We start from the raw sequence: 20,646 nt of genomic DNA on the forward strand, positions 1-20,646 counted from the left end.
ACAGTTTTATATTTTTGAGATCATAAATAGTATATTTGTGTTCAGTACAAATTAATTACTTCTGACTTTGATGTGTGAAGTACTCAGTAATAGTAAAAGCAGGGAAAATGTGTCATTTTCCCCTTCTGTATCTTCTATATTATTTTACTGTTTCTAATATTTATTCATTTCAGTCCTTGGGACTATTATAGCAAAATAGAATTTCCAATATACTGGAATTTTTATTGCTTTTCCACATTTTTATCTTTTCTTAGTTGTTTTTCAACCGTGTTTGAAAGAGAATAGAATTGAATACTTGATATTTCTCATGTCTGTAATTGATTCTATTATTCAAAGCTTTAAAAATTCATTTAGCATAATGCATGAATAATTTAATTTGTTTTCATCATGCATCAATTTACTCAATTAAATTCTAGTTTTAATACAACACTTAGGAAACAAGTGCTTATGAAAAATTTTCCTTACAACAATATCTCACAAACTGAGCTCAATACAAATGTAGAATTATTGATTCAATCAATGAGTACTGTTATGAAAATGGTTGCTTACTTTATTAGTGTTAAAAGAACACAATTACAAAAGATTGGGCAGTAGAGATTGTGTATCTGTCTCTTGCCTTGCCTTATACAGCCAACCCAAATTCAATCCCCAGCATTGCAGCAGTCCTATATCCCTCAGGACTGACTCCTGAGAACAGAGTCAAGAGTTGTAAGCCCCAAACACTGCTGGTATAATCTCTAAACAAACATAACTTAATTAAAATAATAAAAATGCAAAAATACAAATACAAAAGATTGCCAGCTGGAAGATAGCATTTCAGAAGCTGAAACTAATGGGAATAAAGTTGGGAGAAAATAAACAAACTCCTATATAACTACTTTTCATTAGGTTCCTCTGGGTTTTGGGTGGGTACACATTACATTTCAAAACAGACGTGAATTATGTACACATAATTTTGGAAAATGGTATTTTAATTAAGCCACACACTTTGATGAGTAAGAATTTTATAATTTGATTTTGGCCACACTACACTGTGTAGGAGTTATGTTGCTTGCTTACTCTCGGCTTTGCACTCAGGAATCCCCTCTGGCAACCTGGTGGACGACTCTATGGAATACAGGGCACTGAACTGAATCAGCCATTTGCAAGGCAAAGGTCCTGTCTACTGTACTGTCACTCTGGCCCAATAGGAATTTTTTAGTGGTTTAAATAGTCTTCTCTTTTTATCAGATAATGGGATTTTTCTACTATTTTACAGATGTAGTTGATCAATAGCTGTCAGGTGAGAAGTTTCCATTTTGAAAGTGTTTCATGTTCTTGTTTTGTAGGCACTTTTCTTGTTTGTCTTCTAAGTACATGTGTCCTGGTGTCCCCGCTGTCATGAGCACCTTGCTGGCAAATATAAATGCTTTCTACGCTCACACAACAGTTTCAACAAATGTGCAGCTTTCTGCCTCAGATCGCTTTGCTGCTACCAACTTTGGAGTAAGTATCATTTTTTTTGTATTTAATACTTTCAAGTAGGTTAATGGAGTCATATTTTCAAGAGGTTTTTGAATCCAAGATATTCATAAAATTCCTATTGAACAGACAAATTTGAAGAAGTATCTTAGTCTAATAGGATAAGACTAAAATTCATTTGAATATTATTCTGTAAAGTATCTTTATTTGACAGTCAATAAGCATCTTTATTAAGTGAAGTTTCTATATTGGAAATGATCTTTTCAGTATGGGAAAACATAAATTTTATAAGTATGCAATGAAATTTCCTAGAAAAACTCTATGTATGTTAATTTGGTATTAACCATATCTTATACAGTTCTCTAATAAATGGGAACTTGGTTGGGTTCTGTGGGTCCTCTTAAATCACATCTGTAATTTCTATATTTTCTTATTAGGACAAAGAGATCTTCTATGTAAAAAAATTGTACACTCATAGAGTGCCTATGGCAATTAACTAAATAAAAGGTCTGCCTGAGTATTTCAATGCTGTAAAAATATACTAAGAAAGTGCAAATGCAGGACTCCTTAGGAGTTTCAAATATTTATTTGTTGGAGTTCATTAGAACTCTTAATCTTAGTGGATTATAAAACAAAACCTACAAAGCTCTCATAAATTAAAGGTTATTGGGGCAGTATTAAGTATCTAAGATAGAATTAGCAGAGGTGGTGAAGAAAGAACAAATTACATAAAATCAATCTCTTGGCGTCCTTATGTCTATGGACAGTGAGGAAAATGAAAATGTGCTGGCCTGATTTCCAGGGCTTTGAACTGGGCAATGAGGGAACATTTGTATCATTTAATGATATTTTCACTTTCTTTTTTTGATGTTGCAAACAAACCAACCTAGAAAAGTACAAGAGAATAATTTTATAGCATGATTACTTTTTCTCATAAAATGTTTCACTTGAGTATATTTTATTATTGAAATTATTCTTTGAAATCAAATTTGGTGAACTGTCTCAGTGTACAAACAAATGAAACTAAGGGACCAAACGGATATAAAGTCAGTTAAGAAAAAGAATTGTGCTCCTATGTTTACATTTTTTCTATTGTCTTTTAAAAAATAAATTGTATGTCATGTGATGAAGTGAGTTAACTGATAAACCAAAATAGTATTCATGAAAAAAAAACATTGTGAGATGTCAGTAGGTATGATTTTGTATTCCTGTTTACCAACTTTGTTAAGTCTGTAAAGCATTGTGTTCTCAATGATAAGCTTGGTTAATAAACTTAGATTTTTAATGCATATCACATAAAAAAGCATCTTTCTCTTGCTTATTTCTTTAAGCATCATAATGCTTTCTAGGTTTAGCCATATTTTCAAATGACAAAATTCCATCATTTGTGGGTATCCTTATGATTTATATCTGGTTTTGTGCTCAGGGGTCACTTCCTGAGGGACTCAGTACATATATGCATTGCTGGGTGTAGAATCTAGAACAGTTACATGCAAATAATATTCCTTACCAACACTGCAGTCTTTCGCAAAGAATTTAATTTTTAAAGATCATATTTACATTATGCATATGTTGTATTTGTACACATATAAAATAGAATTTCTTGTCTGTTCATAAGGAGCTGAGTACTAACATTTTATACAATGTTTGGTTATTATTAATAATATTACAATAAATATGGAGCTATACATATTTTAGATTAATAATTTAATTTTATAAAAAATCTCAGATCTTAGACAAGGGGATTCTATGAAATTTCTAGTTTTTATTTTTTGAGCAATTTCCACACCATTTTCCATGATAGTGGCACCAATTTGCATTCCACCAACAGTGAATGAAGTTTCCTTTCTCTTTATACTCATTCCAAAACTAGCTTCTTGTTTTAGAATAACAGCATTTTCAAAGGAGTATTTGCTTTGTGTTTTAAAATAAAATATGTCATTGAGTACATCTGCTAAGAAAACATGTAGAATGAAAACATACAATGATGTTCATCATCTTATAGTCAGGTCCTCTACCCATCATTTTATTGTTTATTTCTGATGGATTTTAATTAACTCAATGTATATATTTTATCCTTATCATTTTAAAACTTACAAATATATCTTCCATATTTTAATTTTGTTGCAATTTTCCTTTTCTGTGCATAAATGTTTCATGTATTGTTGCTTTGTTTCTTTGCGACTGAAGTCATATAAAATTATTTGCATAAACATTTATAATACTCTATAAATTTAATTTTACATTTTAAGATCTTACATCAAATTTTTAACTTATTTTTTTGGGGGGTCAGACCTAAACGTACTCAGGAATCATTCATGGTTCTGAGCTCAGGAATCACTCCTGGTGGGCTCGAGGGACTGTATGGGTTGTCAAAGATAAAACCTGGTATGGCCATCTGCAAGATATGCACATGACATACCTACTGTCCTTGCTCTGTGGTCTCTATTTTAAATTGAATGTCACGTATGACCAATTTTAGCACCAATTTTGTCCTGCTCTTAATTTCTTCACTGAAAATAACTGTCACTAGTATTGGGGTTATTTTCCCAAATATATTTTTCTTCTCTTTCATTACTTGTGTATAGAAAAGCCATGAATTTTCGCACCTTAATTTTGTTGCCTACTAGTTACAATTCATTTTTTCTAGACACCTTTTTATAGTCTTTAGGATTCCTACATACAGTATCATTTCACTTCATTGGTAAACCACGAGAGCTTCAGTTCTTCCTTTCCTATGTAGATGACCTTGATATTGGGCAAATATACATACATATATATATATATATATACACACACACACATATATATATATATATGTATATTTGCCCAATTGCTATGGCAAGTACTTCCAGTTCTATATTGAATAGAAGTGGTGAGAGGGAGCAACCTCTTCTTGTGCCAAAATTAGAGGAAAGACTTTTAGTTTTTCCACTGAGTATAATGTTTGTCATGGGTTTGTGATAAATGGCTTTGAAACTATCGAGGAACATTTCTTCAATTCCCATCTTGTTGGGAGATTTTATCATAAATAGGTGTTGGATCTTGACAAATGCTTTCTAAGAATATATTGATATGATCATACGATTATTGTTTTTCTTTTATTTATATGGTAAATTATATTGATGGACATGCATATGTTAAGCCATCCTTATATCACTAGAATAAATTCTACTTGATTGTGGTGTTAACCTTATTGATGGGTAGTTCTATTCTATTTGCTAGTAGTTTGTTGAGGATCTTCGAATCTGTGTTTATCAAAATATTAGCATGTAATTCTCTTTTATATGGTCTCTGTCTGCATTTGGTTTCAGGGTAGTCTTAGCTTCATAGAAACTATTTGGGAGTTTTCTGTTTCTTCAATTTCTTGAAAAAATTTGAAAAAGATTGTACCCTTTAAAGTCTTGAAAGAATTCATTAGTGAATATATCTGGGTCTGGGCTTTTGTTATTAGGAAGCCCTCTTGCTTACCATTTCAATTTTCTCAATTGTGATAGGTCTGTTCAGATGTTCCAGATTAACTTGGTCCAAACTTAGGAGATTATAGATGTTAAAAAAAATTATCCATTTTTTTAAATTTCTTGGTTTTGACATAATCTTAAATTAGTCTCTAATTATCCTTTGAATTTTTGTAGTATCGGTAGTGATATCTCCCTTTATTTCTAATTCTGCTTATTAACTTTAATTCCCTTTTTTGTGAGTCTTGCCAATGATCAATCTTTAATTGTTTAAAAAAACAACTCTTGACTACATTGATATTTTGGGTTTTTTGAGTATTGAATTTATTGATTTCTGCTTTATGCTTTATTATTTCTTTCTGCCTCCTACTTTCAGCTAATTTTGTTGATATTTTTCCAATTTCTTAAGCTGTTCCATTAAATTTTTTATGGAGGCCTTTCTTCTCGATGATTTCTTGCAAAGCTATAGATTTCTCTCTTAATCTGCTTTGTCTTGTCTCACAAATTCTGATAATTTGTGTCTTCATTTTCACTTATTTCCAAGAATCTTTTAAGTTTCTCTTTGATTTTGTCTCTCACGCACTGGTTGTTTAGAAGTGAGCCATTTAATTGCCAAGTGTTAAAGTTCCTTCTCCATTTTTATTTGTAATTCATGTCTATTTTGAGTTCCTCATGCTCAGAGAAGGTAGCTGATAAGATTTTATGGAGGTGGTCTATTATGTAGAATGTCTCATGAGCATTAGGAAAGAAAGTTTTTAAAAAAAAATCAGCTTTTTAATAAGATAATTACATCTTCATATCTAACCATAGACAACCCCTAAAATGTTGTGCTAATGGGGCTTATTCTTATAAATTTACTTTGATGTTAAATATCAAGTAATTGATTATATTTTGGGGGCTCATGACTTATAGATGATTAACAGAATGAGTATACATTTTAGGGATAACTTATAATTTTTTCTAAGTTCAAGAAGTAGTACATTTCTGTTAGGCCTGGAATAATATCTGAATAAAGACAAGCAAAATAAAGTTTAAAAATAATGTTTAAAGAAATTTATGCAGAATTGCCCACATTCTGAGTTAGGCAGATTAAAATGATGGGAGTATAATTGAAGGCTGAATTACTAGGTTAGCATAAGTTTCTGAGGGACAGAATGCCCATTAAGATTAGACAATATTCTGCCACATATAGATAAATCTGATAGAATTTTAGATTTAGAAAGATTATACTGTAAAGGAATTATTAGGATAAAGAGATAGAATGTAATATCTAAGTTTAGTTGCTATAATAGAAACTATCCTAACTCCTTTAAATAAAAATATATTTGACATATTATAATTACAATATTATCTATGGTGCTGGAAGCAGATTCTTCTGTAGTAATTCTAAAAATGTAACAGTGAAAGTGATTTTATAGGACACTGTAGCATTATCAAAGTAAGGATTCAGGAGAGAGCTTCACTTGCCAAAGGAAAAAAACATCTAATCAAAAGTTCAAAGTTGGTGTGTGATATATGAAAATGAATATCTCTAGGATTGTTCATGGAAGTAGAAGTTAAACAAGCAGAGAGATTAGACTCCTCCTGACCCCTTTTCAAATGAAGTCATGCACTTGTGCCTAATAGGCAGCAAAGAAAATAATGGCAGAGTACTGACTGCAAAGAATTGGGAAAATATGGTGTTTTGTTTTCAATTCTCAGACATTCAGGAATTTGATCAGAAGAAAATAGCAGTGAGGCAACTAGGACTAGATTAAATTAGTGAGAAGGCTGATGTCTAGATTTGCTAAAGCTTGCTGATGCTATACTGAAAATATAGCTTAGAGGAAATAAAGGGATATGACTGACAGTACTATGCCTAAAACATATGTATGATCTTGGTCAAGTCATGTACATATTTTTGAGCATTCCTTATTCTGAGAAATCAGGTCATTTCTTATTGAAATTTTGTGACTGCTACAATATCATAACCATTTATTTTTATTTGTGTTTTTTTTTGTTTTCTTTGTTCAGAGGGAAAAATTTATAAAACTACTGGACCAGTTGCATAACTCACTAAGGATTGATCTGTCAAAATACAGGGTATGTTCAAAATTATTTACAAATGGTAAAATTCAATTATATATTTCGTTTTTAGATTATATATATATAAGTTTTTTATTGATTTAGGCATGAAATAGAATTCAATTTTATTTGAAAAATACATTACTATAAAAAACTAGTAGTTAAAATGTCTCATCACAAATAATCCATAACTATAGTGAAACAGTTTATTTATCAGTTTATACAAAATACTTGCTATATCTACTTGTTTTCAACTTATGAGTTAACACTTCCCCATATAAACAGCTTTCCTCAGGTGGCTTACCTGAAGACTGGAAGAAAGAGAGGAGAGCCTAGTTAAGGCAGTCTCACACTTTATTCTATAGAGACCATAGTTATCTGGGGATGTGCCTAGGGAAATCTAGGACGGGTAAGAGTCTGTGATGAGAATCTCCAGTGGTGCATACTTTATGTTTTATCTTTGTCACACTTGATCTGCCAGAATGGGAAATGATCTCTGCCACTCTGTTTCTGAGTTCTGTGGAACTCAAGCTAAAAGCTTTGCAGGAAAATTAATCCTAAATCAGTCACTTTTCCTCATAGAAAATAATTTCAGGATGAGATTGTGAAGAAAACTAAGTCAATTTAAAAATTGAGTGAAGGGGCTAAAGAGATATAGCACAGCGCTAGGGCAATTTGCCTTGCACACAGCCAATCGAGGATGGACAGTAGTTCGAATCCCGGCATCCCAGGAGTAACCACTGAGCCTTCCAGGAGCGATTTCTGAGCACAGAGCCAGGAGTAACCACTGAGCATTGCCAGTTGTGACCCCCCCCCAAAAAAAAAAGAGTGAAAGGAAACAAAAAAATGTGTAAGAGAGAATGTGGGCTTCTCTATAGCAGAAAGACAAAGTACAAATCTATGTATATTTTCAGTGAATTCCCTAAGAGGAGAAATATATCATAAAGAAAATACACATCACAGGAAGAGATTTCTCAAAATGGAGAAGTATGCCTTAAAATAGGAAAGTCTACATCTCGTGGAAATATGCAGACAAATGCTTGGGAGTTAATGTGCAGTTTTCCCAAACTCCCCTCTCTGCCAAGGGAGAGAGTTGGAGCAATTGATAGTCCTTCGATATCTGATATTGTTTCAGACTCTCTTCTCCCCAGGTTTCCAGCTTTGCTCTGGTTTGGATATATGCAGTCCATTGGTTTTCTAATTTGTTAAAATGGTTCCTAGGTCTAATAGGCAATAATTTCCTGAAGCTGGTTAATTTAGGTTCCAGACAGTGTTAATTTCACAACATTCATTTTCCAAATTCTCCATCTCTGAGCCTGAAACATACGTACCTTTAGTCTTTTTTTTTGGGGGGGGGGGCACAACTGGTGACACTCAGGGGTTACTCCTAGCTATGCGCTCAGAAATGGCTCCTGGCTTGTGGGACCGTAAGGGATATAGGGTGATCAAACTGTAGTTCGTCCTAAGTTAGCTGTCAAGGCAAACACCCTGCCGCTTGCACCACTTCTCTGGCCCATACATATCTTTCTTTCTTCTAAATCCTTTTTTTGTTTGTTTGTTTGTTTTTTGTTTTTTGGGCCACACCCATTTGATGCTCAGGGGTTACTCCTGGCTAAGCGCTCAGAAATTGCCCCTGGCTTGGTGGGACCATATGGGACGCTGGGGAATCGAACCATGATCCTTCCTTGGCTAGTGCTTGCAAGGCAGACACTTTACCTCTAGCGCCACCTCACCGGCCCCCTAAATCCATTTTTGAGTTTGAGTTTGAATGTTGCTAAAAATTTGCATTTTATAGCATTTCAAATTAAACCTCACTGTCAAAAAACTCTGTCAAAAGTCTACCAAATTGTTTGTGTGTGTTGGAGGAGGAGTGTTTGCCCATACTCAGTTTCACTCAGTATTTATTATTGGATCTGTGCGTAAGAATCACATCTGGCAAACTTGGGGTACCATATTGACTGCCAGGCATCGAATTCAGGCTGTGTGAAAAGCAAGTGACATACCACTGAATGACCTTGCCAGCCCAAAAATTTTAAATTCTTAATTACGTTTTTGATCAACATTAAACTGTTGAATATACTGATAATCGCAAAGCATTAATAAAGCAAAAATTATTCACCTTGATAAAATTATAGTTATCCAGATACAGTTCTCACTTCTTTTAGCAGCAAATTTACTTCACAAATAAGAATAAATTACTTAATACCATAGTGGTTTTATAAAATTAAGTTATTGCATTAACATAGAAATAGAGTGACATGACATTCTAAGAATAATAAATATTGCCAAATGTTGCAAGTCAGCCCCTGAAGAGGTTGACTGATGGAGGAATGGAGGATGAGGTCTTTCCCCTCCAGCTCGGAGCACGCATCTGCCACCCCATCCAGCCGATAGTTCTGAGGTGAAACGGCGGGTAAACAGTTCGCAGACAGTCAGGCTTGTGGAAATATTAGCTTTATTCGGTGGACAAGACTGAAGTCCAAAGACTCAGCCTCAGTTCCAGCCAAAAGCCCTCCGCCTTCCACAGACCCTTGTTTTTAACCCCTAGAATCAGGTACCACCCAATGGTGGGATCAGGTACCACTCAATGGTGGGAGCAGAATCAGGTACTACCCTAGGGTGGGGCAGAATGCCAGGTCACACCCTAGGGTAGGGCACAATCACCGATCAGGTTAGGGTCAGTAACATAATAATCCCCTAAAATATTTACATACACAACAGCCAAATATTTTACCTTTTGTTTTATAATAAAGTAAAAACTATCTTGGTATTTTTTTTTAATTTGAACAGTTACTTCAACTTTTGCGCTGAAAGTTGGTTATATTTTGGCTTAGATTTCTAATTCCATTAGAATTCATTGATGACATTTTCTTTCCCCCAATTATTTAGGAAAACTTTCCTGCCAGCAATGCTGAAAGACTTCAAGACCTGAAATCAACTGTTGACCTTCTAACAAGTATTGCCTTTTTCAGGATGAAGGTACCTTGTTTTATATCTGCATCTGTCTAAGTGCAAGTGACACATTTGTTTCCTTCTAAAGTGTGGCCTTAGTCTTCTATTGATCACTGTTCTCCAATACCAGTATCTAAGCCAACCTAAGTCGAGACATCTTTAAGTTTCACACATAAAGTGTACTGAAGATATTTAAGATAGACCAATATATTTAATTTAATTTAGTTTTAAATTGATATTTTCTTCATAAAGAGTTAACCAGTAAGTAGACATAGATCTTAAAAACATTTTTAAGAATGTAAACTGGAAATGGAAGTTTGTATTATTTAGTTCTAACCCAGATGTTTTCCTAATTATTTTATATCAAGAAAATAGTCCACTCTTCAGTTTTCCCCAATTACAACAATTTCAGTTTTCTTTACTTTTGATATAAGAGTAAATTTGATCACTAAATAAATTGCTGTAATTAATTAGTATCTACCAAAATATGAAAGCATATTTTTTATCTTTATATTTTCTACTTTAATGCCAGGTCCCCTGCAATAAATCATTAGTTGGCAAGCTATAGACTAACCTACTTTGCTCTTTGAAAGAGATTATATAATGTTTACTCAGAGAATTCCTAGACAGAAATAGATAGGGATGTGTTTTTATTTTCAGTTATCTTTAATTTTTTAATAAGAAGTATTAGTATGATATTCTATGATTGATTAAAAAAGAAAACATTATAGTATGAATATTCATTTAGATGTTTTAGTTCAATTACAATTGTGTAGGTCCTCAATTATGTTGAAGTTGTATGATAGAAAGAAATAGAATTTGTGTCAATTTTTGCATCCCCCTCCCTCATGCCAATTAAAATATTTTAATCAGTTTCTAACTTTTTATCAATTGGCTACAGCTGCTGAGATAATATACAGAGAATATCAGTGATATATATATATATATATATATATAGAGAGAGAGAGAGAGAGAGAGAGAGAGAGAGAGAACAAAGATCTAGAACCAAGTTTGGCAGATTGACATAAAATGACTTCCATTACCATTAAAAAGTTGGAAAACTAGAAAGAGGGTAAAGAGTGAATACACATATACTTTTTCAATCACCGTCCTATATTGTTTAGAAAGTAAACATTTTTTTTTGCCTTATTCCCCACCTACACTATCAGATAACAATTACAATGCAAAGGAGAGTAGTTTCAAAGAAAGGATATTTATATTTTATTTCCCTCTTGGATGCACCCCATTATCAAATATGGTTCACTTTTCAGTCTTAAAAACATAATTTTTTAATTTTTTTTGTTCTTTGGGCCACACCCAGTGATGCTCAGGGGTTATTCCTGGATATGTGCTCAGAAATCGCTCCTGGCTTGGGGAACCATATGGAACACCAGATGATCGAACCACGGTCTGTCCTAGATTAGCGCATGCCAGGCATATGCCCTATCGCTTGTGCCACTGCTCCGGCCCCATTAAAAATATATTGTATGGTATATTATGATTATAGACTGCCATGTAGAGGTAAAATGTCAAATGTTTAAAACATTTAATTTAACTAATCTCTTGCTAAAATAATTTAGAGAAAAATAGCTTTGAATTTCTAAAAAATTCAAAATTAAAAACTCTGCATCTATGTAAGTTCACAACACCTATACACATATTTAAGATATAAAAAAATCATTTTTAATAAAACTAGGTTCCAGGGAGAACTAGAGTTCTAAATACAAGGTGGATGTAGGAAGTTGTATGACAGAAACTCAATCATGTACAATTTTGTAATTGTATCTCATGGAGATCATTTAAGAGAATATTAAAATTACTAAAAAGTAATAAATAGGGGCCGAAGAGGTAGCATGGAGGTAAGACATTTGCCTTGCACGCAGAAGGTTGGTGGTTAAAATCCCAGCATCCCATATGGTCCCCTGAGCCTGCCAGGAGCAATTTCTGAGCATAGAACAAGGAGTAACCCCTGATCGCTGCTGAGTGTGACCCCAAACAAACAAACAAACAAAAAAAGGTAATAAATAAATTACTCATCTCCAAGGAAAAACATAATTTATTTCACCATAATTTTTTGTCCTCAGTACCCTAATTCTCTATATAATCCTCTAAATATGCTCTTTCCAGTTTATTTTCTCCCATTATAATATGAATTTGTTTTGTCTTCTTATCCTCATTTATCTTACTATAGGCTATTAAATTAGTCTTAATCTTTTATAATTTGTTTTGGGCTTTGGAAATTGTGTAGTTACATAATATCACCATTAAAATCAAGAAACAGAACTGAGAACCAGAACCAAAGTACTGCAGGTAGGGTGATTCTTTTATAACTAATTCAATTGTCATGCCCCATCTAATTTCCTGACACTTCCAGGAGAAATCCCTAAAGATCGAGAGCCACGGGTCAGTCTGGACATCTCTAAGTGTAGCCCAAAATGAGCAACATCAAATGATACAAAATTAAGTTTTTATAATTATTTAATGCTTAGTACCTCTATTGTCCTCTGGCAATCAAGGGTGCTTGGTCTTCTTTGACTTTTTAGGACCACACAGACATGCACACAAACAAAAAACAATCCAATACATATCAGAACACACTATATTTCTCTTGTTGAGTATATAAGAGTATATCTCTTTGAAAAATTATTAATTCTTTGTTATATGTGTAGTAAATTCAGTAGGCATTTCAAGTTTAGTGTTGTTACAATTAGTCAAACTTTTTCATACTGTACACATAAGTTTTTACTTTCCTAGGAATGTGGTTACAGAGTCACTTGATAAATTGATGGTCAAATTAATGCAAAATGTAGCATTCTCTAAAATGCTTATATGATTTTCATTCCTGGCATCAATATTTGAGATTTTTCTGTAGCACTGTACTTCTAGCTCCTGGCTAGAAACTCCTGGCTGTTTTGCCTATTTTCATAACTTTTTAGTTCTTCCAGTAAGAGGAATGTTGTATCTTATTGGATCTTAATTTAATTTCTAGTATCATTCTTGGTCAATTTTTAGATAATATGCCATTTTCATTAGAATTTTTGGGGTTTTGGGGGGAGGCCACACCCAGTGACACTCTGGACTTACTCCTGGCTATGTGCTCAGAAATCACTCCTGGCTGGGGTACCATATAGGACGCTGCGGGATTGAACCGCGATCCGTCCCAGGTCAGTTGCATGCAAGGCAAAAGACCTACCACTGTACCACCACTCTAGCCCCTAGATTTTTTGGTAACTTTTTTTGGGGGGGGAGTCACACTCGTTTGATGCTCAGGGGTTACTCCTGGCTGAGTGCTCAAAAATTGCCCCTGGCTTGAGGGAACCATATAGGACGCCAGGGGATCGAACCACGGTCCTTCCTTGGCTAGAGCTTGCAAGGCAGACACCTTATCTCTAGCGCCACCTCACTGGCCCCAAACTTTTAAAGAGCATTTTTTCGATGCTAATTCTTAGAAATCCATACTTAATTTTTATACCCATACCAGCTTCTACCCTATTATTATTATTATTATTATTATTATTATATTTTTATTTGTTTTGAGGGCACACTTAGGTGTGCCTCATACTGTATTCAGCAATCACTCCTTGCAGGCTTAGCCTATCAGAGGACTATAAGGGTATCCAACCCAGATAAGTCAACTGGAAGGCAAGTGCCCTACTCACTGATCGAAGCTAGTACTTTGTGGAATCTACTTTTCAATTACTGAACTTGGCCAATAGCAATCAACACATTTCTTTCTCTAGTAAATCCCTTCTTTTTCCATTTTTCAGCAAACCCCTCTTCCTTAACTTTTTGCTATCTCACTAGTTGCCTTTTTGGATTTTTTCACTATTATATTCTTTCTGGTTCTTTTATGCCTTTGGACTTTAATTACCCAGACTTTATGTCTTGAAACTTTTCTTTCTTATAACCATATTCATCTAAGATTTTTTCTTCACTCTTTACACTAATAAATTACAAATTTATATATCTGGTCTCCATGACTCCAGACTAACTTAGCCCAGAGATCCATTTAGAATCTATTTGCTAAATGGTTTAAATTTCTTGAAATTGTACTTTTGATCTCCCAAACACACTTAAGTTGATACTTCCATTGCACCAATTATCTAGTCTTATACTTCTTTCTTAAAACCCAAAAGATCTTTCTCACACATAAATCATTAAGTATGCCATTAAATTAGCCAGATTGCTAATTTATCTAGCAGTTTCCAGCTGTATTTGTCCTTGACTTAATGATTATTAGTTTTCTAACTGTCCACATTACCCATAGCTTAACTTAAGGATATACCAGGGAGTCATTTCAAAAAGAGTTAAGTTTGTGTTTCTATCTGAATATTTATAACTATGATAATTTTCACTCAAATATTATTTAAGAAAGTTAAATATAGCTATATTTACACACTTATATACATACATAGCATAGTATTTCAAAAAATTTCTTTCTAAACATAGGAAAGTTAGATAATATAATTTATTAAATAGTTTTTGAGTTATTTGTACTGGATTAAAAAATTCAGTTCTTGAATTTATAAATCTTTTTTGCCAGGTTTTGGAGCTGCAAAATCCCCCCAAGGCCAGCATGGTGGTGAAGGATTGTGTCAGAGCTTGTCTGGACTCCACATATAAATATATTTTTGACAATTGTTATGAACTCTATTCTCAGCTAATAGACCCGGTAAGAAAAAAGTTGTATCTATTCTATGTCTTAATATTTATTTCTGTGAGTTTATATTGAATGGAGAAAATGTCACACTGCAGGTTTTTTAATTTTTCCTATCTCCTTTTCAAATTTGAGTATCTCTTCCATAGTCTTGAAATCATTTGCTCCACACAATGGCATTATGACTAAAAAGGGAAACATTATTGTCTCATTTTTCCTGAATAAATATACAGTAGATAAGATTTAGATGATTTGCTCAAATGCCTAAAAATAATGGCCAACTAGTATTATCTAAATAATGCTTAGGATCCCAATTACCTCTTCATGTTTTTCTGCTGAACTCAGCATTTCTCAACTGTGGGCAATACGGTTGTCTAAAGGCTTCCAACATAGTCCAAGGGGTCTACATATAAAATCATGTAAATAGGTGTAAGAGTATACCTCCTGTCTAAAAGTGGATAGACTCAGAAAGTTGAAGAGGAGAAAGATAAAGACTTTGATAGCAACTGATTACATTCCTTCAGATTATGTTTCTAAACATGGTTTATTATGTTTCATTAAAGTGGTCAGAACAGACATTATATTTCTTAGTATGCAAGTCCCTCTTCCCATTCTTTATTTACTAAGGACAATGCAGTAAAAAATCTTCTGAATTTTATCTAAGTTATATTGAAATATTTTGTTGTTGTTTTATTTATAGGGCACACCCAGCAGTGCTCAAGGATTACTAGTAGTGGCCTTGCAGGGGATGATATGGCATGTTTGTGATGGAACCAGGGTCAGCATTGACTCTGAATCAGGGACAGTACATGCCCTGCCTGCTCTACTTTTATTTAATACTTTTAATGTATCCACTATTTGGCATTTTTTTCCGTTGGATTTTGATCATCTTCACTTTGTTTGCTTTGAGCAGGAAGGGTCCCTTGGGGTATAGGGACCTTAGTATGTAGACAGTTTTTCCATTGGCCCCATTTTAAAATATACAGTTGGTTGGTGAATCATCATTATCTAGGCATCTGAAATGATTTACATTGAGAATTTAATGCACTGTCATGAAAATAGAGCACCACTGAAACTAGATGTCAACCCTTAAGATTAGGGGTCACAAGGAAGTAAATATATGTTGAAGGTCAAATAAGGATATGATTAGAGAAAGGTTGAGAAAAATTGTTCCAACTCATACTGCCTTTTCAATATCATTGAGGAAGTATATTTGAGGAAAGTTTTATAGAATAAAAAGGTAAAATTGTTATGTAACATTACTACTGTGAAATATTCCAAAAATAGAAGACAAAAATATGATTAATGAAAAATGCATATACTTCATAAACCTTAATATTGATCATTGATTTGCTTCATCCTTTATTGTCTAAATTGCCTAAAACAATAAGAAATGAAACTGAAATATGAAATATTTCACTTCTTTCAAATTCTACTCTCTTGTGTCTTCAAAAAAATCTGTTTTAATATTGTTTCTATTAGTATAAGAAGTAAATTATATATTATTATTTTACATGAAATAACAAGCATACAAAATAAAAGACTAAATATAAATGAATTTTCTTTAAAAATTTGATTTATTATCTCATCATCTATATAATAATGATAATAATTGATGATAATGAATTGGTGGTCTAACTATTTCACATATGTTAAAAATATGTTTATTTTCTCTGACATGCAAATCATTTAATATTTTCTCTCTTGACTTTTGGGATTTTGTTGCATTTTAAAATTTTTGAACATATTCTTGATACTAATTTTTGCTTGTTTTTTTCTACTGTTTTATCTGCCATACAGATTTTATTATCTTCCTCTCTGTCTTTTTGTTGTAAAATATTCACCAATATGCACTGTAATTTATATATTTTATCAATATCTACAAAACTATGCTTGGTTATGACATTTATTCATCTCTCTACCTACTTACCCAAGGGACACAGTTGTTTTTCGACCTATGAAGCTTTCTGAGTTTCAGAGTGGGATAAATTTTAGAAAGCATATGTTGCATCAAGATAACAGTAACTCTTTCAAATTAGGATTCAAGCTGTGTTTTATATAGTATTATATCTTTCTGCTGTCACTTATAGTAGGAAAAAAATCAGAGTTGGAAATTTGTAATTATATGAGCACAACAATAAATTAACATCATTGGTCATTATTTTAGCTTACAGTTTTACTTATTATTTCTTGTGGCTTTTATATTATTGGGTAGGTACATTTTGACATAAAATTAAAGTGATAACAATTTAAAAACGGAGTAAAGAATTTGGATCAGAAATATTAGGAAGAAAAAAATCAGTTGAAAAATTTCTAAATGGGGTACTGGTGTTATAGAAAAAATAGAAGAGTGAGAAAGGGGCTCTTGTTTTGCACACAGCCAACTCTGGTCATGTATTCCCTAAGGTTCCTCTCGTCCCACAAGAGTGATTACTGATTTCAGAACCAGGAGCACGTCTTGAGCAATCAAGTGTGGCCTCAAAACAAAACAAATATTCTTAACTGAGAACTTATTTAGAATATTTATCAAAGACAAGGTGGTTAGTGTTGTTAAAACAAATAAAAAAAGAATCCAAGAGTTGTGATATGGAAGGCATATAGATATGAATGAGTTTCTGATAAATCTTATTTAGTTTTATAAGGAATTTGTGTTTTAAATAAGAACGCAACTTCTACAGTAAAATAAGTTTATACTGCACTAGCATTCTGTCAAATAACTATAATTTATATATAACATAAGCAAAAACTATAGATATAGTCATCTGGAATATATTGCACACAGACATGCAGGTGGTTTTTGGAAGAATATTACTTCCTATGTATAGGAGCTAAGGTACAAGTTGGGTTTTCTCACCTAAAAAAAAAACCCTCAGCTGATGCACTCCAGACAAGCAGACTAGCTAGTCTGGCTAGCACTGTGATGCAGAAGTAGCTCTCATTGCATGGAATGAAGAATAAATGATGAAAACTGAAGTGTGAAAAGTATACTGAGTCTTAATATAATGTAAAAGAACGTGCTTAGACAACAAAAAGAACCAGTGTTTTAAAATATTATTTTCCTTAAAATATTTGAAATTATGTCTTTTGTTATTATTATCAATATTATTATTTATATTTCATGTATTCATACCTTTTTATTATGCTATGTATCTGTCAGTGCATGTGTGTATGTTTATTTATTTGTTCTTAGTTTTAGCACCTCCCCCAAAGCACAAAGTAGAGGAAGGAAGGAAGGAAGGAAGGAAGGAAGGAAGGAAGGAAGGGAGGGAGGGAGGGAGGGAGGGAGGGAGGGAGGGAGGGAGGGAGGGAGGGAGGGAGGGAGGGAGGGAGGGAGGGAGGGAGGGAGGGAGGGAGGGAGGGAGGGAGGGAGGAAGGAAGGAAGGAAGGAAGGAAGGAAGGAAGGAAGGAAGGAAGGAAGGAAGGAAGGAAGGAAGGAAGGAAGGAAGGAAGGAAGGAAGGAAGGAAGGAAGGAAGGGAGTGCATGTGTTTTTAACTTAGATGAAAATAGGAGTTTGCAATGTAATATTTTATGGTTGATTATTAAAATCTGTGCGTAATTTGAAAAAATAATAATTCTAGATTGTGTGAGTGAGGAAAATTGTTTATTTTCCATCTTTTAAAGTTATATTTTTATTTGATCATCCTTAATTAAAAAGTTATTCATGATTGAATTTCAGACATACAATAATTCCAACACTAGTTCTTTCATCAGTGTCCACTTCCTTCTCCCATCCCCCAAGTTTCCTCTCTGGCAGGCATATTTTTTCTTTTTTTAAGGCCTACTGTAATAAATGCTTCGAGTCAGAGTGAATTCTGGCATCAGCACAAAGAAAGAGGTTAGAGCTTATTAGTAAAGAATTAAGCAGTTGCATTTTCATCCTACATAGTAATAAACAAATAACAAATAAGCATTGATCTATAAAATCAAGGTTATCTAATTCTGTTGTTCATATACTGTTGAACCTCAAACCTTGATAATCATGATTAGTAATAACAAAAATAGACTATGGAGAAGATTCACAGATGTGTGTTCCAGTATATATATATATGCCTTAAAATTTCACCTCTTTTCAAGTACTGTGTTTGAGTAAAAGCAGCATCACTTTTCCTGTTTTGTTGACTGTTCCTAGAAAATTTTAAACAAAACCACTACTGAGGAAAAATGATGAACAAGCACATAAGAGAAACACATCTACTGTTAACTGAAGGGAGATTTCAAAGGTCATTCATTATTAACAGCAGCATTAAAAAAAATCTTTTAAATGGTATCAGAGTACATATCAGTGTCATATGAAACCCATAATGAATGCTATCCAGCCACTGATTGCCATAATATATAACAAAAATTTCCAAGATAAAAATTCTCATAATTTCCTGTTTTTATTGCTAAGCTGAAAGAGAACTCAGCAGCAAATTTGCTCAATTTTTTATTGGTAAACTGCAGTGGTACTAAAGGAGGGGAAAATGAGAGTGAAAACAAATCGGTCTTGGTATTTGAGGAGAAAGTATTTGAGTAACCTCTTTTTATGGTTCAATTAATAGCGCCTTTTGCTTTTAGATGTAAGAGTGAGCAGTGACTATATGAATAGGAGAAGAATATAGACTGCATTACTTTTTTCAGAGCCCCCCCCCAAAGATGGTAATATATACCTGTGGATTTTACCCCAAAAAGGGTGATCGTGCCTATCATTCTACCAGTTTTACATATATTATAAGGCTCTGAAATCGTATATCTTAATTAATTACAAATTACTATTATTTAAAACCAACAGAACTTTGTTTTGGTTTTTGTTTGGTTGATTTTGACCACGCCAGGTGGTACTTAAGTGTTACTTCTGGCTCTACACTCAGGAATTATACCTAGCAGTGTTCAAATCATCTGGGATCCCAAGAATTGAACTCAGGTCAGCCATCTGCAAAGCAAAAGCCTATTTATTATACTCTCTTCAGCTCTCCAGAGTAAAGTTTTTAAGTTAAATAATATTAATTATTAAATCCAAATATATTGGAGGAAAATTTGAGTTCCTTCAATTATTATTCCATATAAATTTGTGTAAAAAAATTAAGGGGGGGTCACACCCAGCACTAATAAGGTCTCATTCCTGGCTCAGTGCTAAAGGATTAGTGGTAATCCGGAGCATATAGAGCATATATAGGAAGGAAATATGAGCTGGTCTTGTGCAGGGCAAGTGTCTTATCTACTGTATTTCTCTCAAGATACAATTGTGTAACTGTTATTGATGATGTAAATTATTTTATTAAAAATTTATATTACCGAAGAAGAGGATAGGTAATTATATAGATGATGATAAGTAGTCATTTAAAAGTGTGACCAGTAGTCATTTAAAAATGTGATAAAAATGACCTCTAAAAAGTTTTTGAGAAAATATAACTTCCAGAATACTCTAAATTAAAACGATCTTAATCATATTAAATTTCTGGAATTCTGTCTTTGATTTATCAATATATATAATATTTAGTTCTTTTAAACAATATTTGCTTTGATTTTTATATTTGCTTTGATTTTTTTACCTTCTTAAAATTTCAGTCAACTTAATATAATTAAGTAATGGAAGGCAGGTTACATTATATAGGACTTTAACATTCATGAGTGAATCAGAGAGATAGATAAGCAAATTGAAATATTCTTTGCATCGCAGGAGTTCCTGGGTTTGATCTCTGGCCCTATATGATACCAATTTCTAAGCATAGGATGGCTGGTCAGCTTCCATCACCAATTGAGTATAACAAACCAAAAGTAACTAAAAATTGCAAGAAACTTCATTAAATTTTTCTAGATACATCCCTGGAGTCTGGTGAGCACTTTCAGAGATGACTGTGGTGCTCTTTGGCAACTCAGACCAGTCTGAGAAGAAGGCCTTTGACCATAACAATTAGTAGCCCAATAGAATAAATATCACCAGGAATGGCTCCAGGTACCATGAAAATCACTTTGAAAGGTCCTCCAAATTTTTTCAAAAGAAAAAATGCAATCTTGAAAACTGGCTTTTAAATATTGTGGTATATACACATATGAAATACTTGGCTATGAGA

At 33.2% G+C, this 20,646-nt stretch overlaps 1 protein-coding gene across 1 annotated transcript in view; it reads left to right on the forward strand.

Moving 5' to 3' along the window:
• The window catches only part of UNC13C (unc-13 homolog C), a 278,305-nt gene that overhangs the window by 86,319 nt on the left and 171,340 nt on the right, over window positions 1-20,646 (forward strand). Inside the window, exons 9-12 of the mRNA XM_049768904.1 lie at window positions 1,329-1,485; window positions 6,933-7,001; window positions 9,873-9,962; window positions 14,479-14,607. Coding sequence (XP_049624861.1) covers window positions 1,329-1,485; window positions 6,933-7,001; window positions 9,873-9,962; window positions 14,479-14,607 — 445 coding nt within the window. The remainder of the gene's footprint in view (window positions 1-1,328; window positions 1,486-6,932; window positions 7,002-9,872; window positions 9,963-14,478; window positions 14,608-20,646) is intronic.

The sequence above is a fragment of the Suncus etruscus genome, chromosome 2 (assembly GCF_024139225.1).
Source record: "Suncus etruscus isolate mSunEtr1 chromosome 2, mSunEtr1.pri.cur, whole genome shotgun sequence".
NCBI classification, from domain to species: domain Eukaryota; kingdom Metazoa; phylum Chordata; class Mammalia; order Eulipotyphla; family Soricidae; genus Suncus; species Suncus etruscus.